This window comes from Rhinopithecus bieti, unplaced genomic scaffold (genome assembly GCF_001698545.2).
Source record: "Rhinopithecus bieti isolate Rb0 unplaced genomic scaffold, ASM169854v2 scaffold_49936, whole genome shotgun sequence".
In the NCBI taxonomy this organism is placed as follows: Eukaryota; Metazoa; Chordata; class Mammalia; order Primates; family Cercopithecidae; genus Rhinopithecus; species Rhinopithecus bieti.
Genome location: NW_016819733.1, coordinates 126,853 through 130,893, shown reverse-complemented (window position 1 = coordinate 130,893; position 4,041 = coordinate 126,853). Strand labels below are relative to the sequence as shown.

At 58.1% G+C, this 4,041-nt stretch overlaps 1 protein-coding gene across 3 annotated transcripts; it reads left to right on the top strand.

Moving 5' to 3' along the window:
• PRRT1 (proline rich transmembrane protein 1) lies at positions 1–3,380 on the top strand. Of its 3 annotated transcripts, XM_017859161.1 has the most exons (4): positions 66–251; positions 841–1,379; positions 2,018–2,203; positions 2,341–3,380. In XM_017859161.1, the coding sequence occupies exons 1-4, from the start codon at positions 212–214 to the stop codon at positions 2,515–2,517; spliced, it is 942 nt and encodes a 313-aa protein (XP_017714650.1). In that variant the 5' UTR covers positions 66–211; the 3' UTR covers positions 2,518–3,380. The 3 variants fall into 3 exon arrangements, with proteins under 3 accessions (XP_017714648.1, XP_017714649.1, XP_017714650.1); XM_017859159.1 differs by having other exon boundaries at positions 1–1,379; XM_017859160.1 differs by having other exon boundaries at positions 7–1,379; positions 2,081–2,203.
• The last annotated feature ends 661 nt before the right edge of the window (positions 3,381–4,041 follow it).

The window sequence follows — 4,041 nt, the reverse complement described above, 5'->3', positions numbered from 1 at the left end:
GCCCCAACCCCCTCCCTTACCCCTCCTTAGCTGTAGTTCTATTTCATTTCCCTTCTCTCCAGCTCTCAACACTCCCCCAATCCCCCTCCTCTTTCTGTCTCCCCCTTTCTCTTCCTTTCCTCTTTCCAGTCGCAGCCTCTGACCCTTGCCAACAACATGGGCAGGGGGGTAGGTTGAGGGGGTGAAGGAGGTACAGCCAGGTTCTGCAGGGATGGCATCGTTGGGAGTGACAGATGGACAATTACTGGCTGGTATGGAGACATCCTGTGAAGAAATATGGAGACATGACCAGATGGGGGTTGTCAAGGGAGCAAAATCCAGAGGGCTTTTCTTAATCCGCCCTAAAAGAGGTCCTGAGATTCTCATAGAGGCTGGGGCACTCCTCCCCCCACTGAAGGAACAGCAGAGTGGAACACATGTCATCCCACATGTGTTTATACAACTGTTGAATTGAGCACATATTAACACAGGGTTGCATGTCTACACATACGCACACACAGAACTAGCTCCGATAGGCCAGCCCAAAGGCAGCTATTGCAAAGGAGAGGGGATTGGGTCTGCAGGTGAGAGCTGGGTGCATGGTGATGAAAAAGACACAAAAGAAGCAGAGGAGAGTTGTGACCTCAAAACTAGATTGGAAGGAAGAAGGAGCGGGGGCAGATGGCCTAGATTCAGCCCCTCTCTTGCCCCTCAAATTAGAGATGGTTTCTCACCTGTCTCTCTCTATGTGTATCTCCCATTATCTTTCTCCATCCCTGACCGGCTGTTTCCCCTTACCCCTCCTCAACTCATCACTATGTCATCTTTCCCCTTATCCTCTCCTCCACTCACCTCCCCCAGGACTCCCAGACTCAGTCCCTCACACTTCTCCACCGCCCTACAATGCCCCTCAGCCTCCAGCCGAACCCCCAGCCCCACCGCCACAGGCAGCCCCTTCCTCGCACCATCACCACCACCACCACTACCATCAGTCTGGCACCGCCACCCTCCCGCGCTTAGGGGCAGGGGGCCTGGCCACTTCCGCGGCCACCGCTCAGCGCGGTCCCTCCTCCTCCGCCACGCTGCCGAGACCCCCCCACCACGCCCCTCCCGGCCCTGCTGCCGGGGCACCCCCACCCGGCTGCGCTACCTTGCCCCGCATGCCACCCGACCCTTACCTGCAGGAGACTCGCTTCGAGGGCCCACTTCCCCCGCCGCCGCCCGCTGCCGCCGCCCCGCCCCCGCCGGCGCCAGCCCAGACTGCCCAAGCCCCTGGCTTCGTGGTGCCCACGCACGCGGGGACTGTGGGCACGCTGCCGCTGGGGGGCTACGTAGCACCCGGATACCCCCTGCAACTGCAGCCCTGCACTGCTTACGTGCCGGTCTACCCGGTGGGCACGGTGAGTGCCGGGCAGACAGGGACATGGGAAAGGGGGGCGCGATACAGGACTTGAAATTGGGAATACGCAGGGGGCTAGTAGGATAGAGGAACAAGGGCAGGAAATTGGTAATGTTCCCGGCACAAGTCCTAGAAAGAAGGGAGCCTGAGACAGGAGGGACTAGGGAGAGACCCGGGAGTAGGAGTCTACTGGTGCCCAAAGTCAGGGCCTGGGAGGGGGATCGGAGCCTAGAGGTTCAGAGGAGGTCTGAAAGTAGGAAACCGCCTGGCGGGGCGAAAATGGCAGCTGGGAACCAAGAGGGATGTGGGAGAAGCTTGGGACTAAGTGGGTAGGGGACGCCTGGTAGGTGTCTGGAGGGAAGAAACAAGGTCTGATGTGAGGCCAGGACAGCCCCAGTGGGAGCATACCTTGCGGGAGAGAATGTAGAAAGCCCAAGAATATGCTGGTTAATGAAGCCAAGGAAGGGAGCAGAAGGGCTTAGGTGGAATTTATGGGTGTCCTGGAAGGGTAGTGGGTGCTTTATGTTGAGAAGCCATAGGAAAAATTGTGCTTTTAAAGCCACTCTGCCAGCCGCCCAACGCTGGTAGGCTGGGAGGGGGTCGGAGTGATGCCCCTTCCCCCCAACTTTCCTTCCACAGCCATATGCAGGCGGGACCCCGGGGGGGACAGGAGTGACCTCCACTCTCCCCCCGCCGCCCCAGGGCCCAGGGCTGGCCCTGCTGGAGCCGAGGCGCCCGCCACACGACTACATGCCCATCGCGGTGCTGACCACCATCTGTTGCTTCTGGCCTACTGGCATCATTGCTATCTTCAAGGCAGTGCAGGTAAGGGGCAGGGGCATATTCGGTTTGGGGACAGGGGCAGGGAGTTCTGGGCGTTCTGGGGCCATCTTAGAGAAAGGCTGAGACGTTCAAACGAGGCCACAGCTCTTTGACCTCCTTCCCCCATCCCTCCGCCGTAGGTGCGCACGGCCTTGGCCCGCGGAGACATGGTGTCGGCCGAGATCGCTTCACGCGAGGCCCGGAACTTCTCCTTCATCTCCCTGGCCGTGGGCATCGCGGCCATGGTGCTCTGTACCATCCTCACCGTAGTCATCATCATCGCCGCGCAGCACCACGAGAACTACTGGGATCCCTAAAAACGCCCCCGGTCCGGCCCCACTCTGCGCCCCTCGACCTCCCAGGCTCTTTCTGTAGTCATACTGCGGACCCAATGGGCGTCCTGCACACCCGCTTCTGGGGCCGTCAGACTTGGATACATCGTAAACTCCGCCTCCACGGAACGTCTCGCCTTGCGAGCAAGCTCCGAATCCAGTTCCTCAGGAACCCCTCCAAAACCCACAGTCCCAGGGACGCCGCTTTCCAGGATTCCGGCCAAACGCCGGACCCTCAGTCGCTCCAGGTCCCCTCACCCTCAAAGTGTAGCGCCCCCGGCCGAGGAACCTCGGTTTTGTCCCTAAAACCCAGCCTCCTCTATAAGCTCCGCCCCAACTCAGACAAAACCCCGCCTCCAGGTCGGCAGGCTCCGCCTTCTTTTCTTCTCCGCGGGGTGATTCAGTCCAGTGATTGGGTTTGTGGCTCCAGGCCTCTCTCACAGATGGACAGACTCCTCCCTTTCTTATGGCAAAAGGACCGAGCCCTGGGGTAGTAGCGCCCCCACACTCCTGTTTTTTCCAAGTACATTTTCGTCCCTCCACCCAGGTCTCTGCCTATTTTCTTGCCAATCCCAGAACCTTTCCTTTTGTTTTTTTTTGAGGACATTTGGGAAGTTCCTGGTGTAGGATCCTTCTCCCTGGGATAAGAAACCTGCCTGTAAACGCTCTGTAAATACTCCCTTCCACCCATCCCAGCCCCTGGGCAGCCGGGCAGAAGGGAATCCAGGCTATGGGACCTCCCAAGTCCCCGCTCCCTGCTCCCCTCGGCGGCCCCCGCCTTGTTCTGATCTGTGTGTGAGTGTGTGTGAACTTCTGAAAGACAATATTAAAGAGACTTAGTTGATTTATCGCCCGCAATTCCAAAGACTGTGGCCCCGCAAAGACCCTCCCCGCTTTTGGTTCCCCCTTTCACTTCCCTTCATCTCCTCTTCCAGGGAAAAAAAAAGAAAACCCGACAGAGACTAACGTGAGGGAGACAGATTCCCAGATCGCCAGAGAAACATATGAATATGGGGGACGGAGGGGAGCTCCCTGGGAACCCACCAGGGAAGACCTTAGGGTCCATTCTCAGTAAGGCTTTATTTTCTCAGTGAGGCTTTATTTCCCCAGTACCCCTTTTCCATTCCCTGCTATCCCCAGAACTCCAGGAAGGCAAGATGACAGAGAGGGCAGACCATGGTGAAGAAGATGGTCAAGGATAGAGTGATGGGGGCCAGGAAAAGATGCCAGCTGCCCATAGCTGTTCCTGACTGTGAGCTGGAGGGTGGCAGACAACTTGGATTAGAGCCCCACATGCTGGACTGTAGGGGGTATAGGAAAGGCAAAGAGAGCAGATTGCTGTGGGAGCACAGGGAGGAGGTCAATGGCCTCTCAAGTCTCCCTGGGACTAGCTGCCTTCTCCTACCCTGAGGTCAACTAAGAGGCCTCTTTTGTGAGGGGAGTGGTGATTAAGGTATGGTGCCAGCAGTGGGCTTGGGTCTTTGGTTGTACACCCACAGGACAGGGTCC

Excerpts from the sequence above, each read along its gene's own strand:
- PRRT1 (XM_017859159.1), top strand. The coding sequence starts at position 579 with ATGGTGATGAAAAAGACACAAAAGAAGCAGAGGAGAGTTGTGACCTCA. Across the intron at positions 1,380-2,017 it reads CGGTCTACCCGGTGGGCACG|CCATATGCAGGCGGGACCCC; the intron begins GTGAGTGCCGGG and ends TTCCTTCCACAG. Across the intron at positions 2,204-2,340 it reads CTATCTTCAAGGCAGTGCAG|GTGCGCACGGCCTTGGCCCG; the intron begins GTAAGGGGCAGG and ends CCTCCGCCGTAG.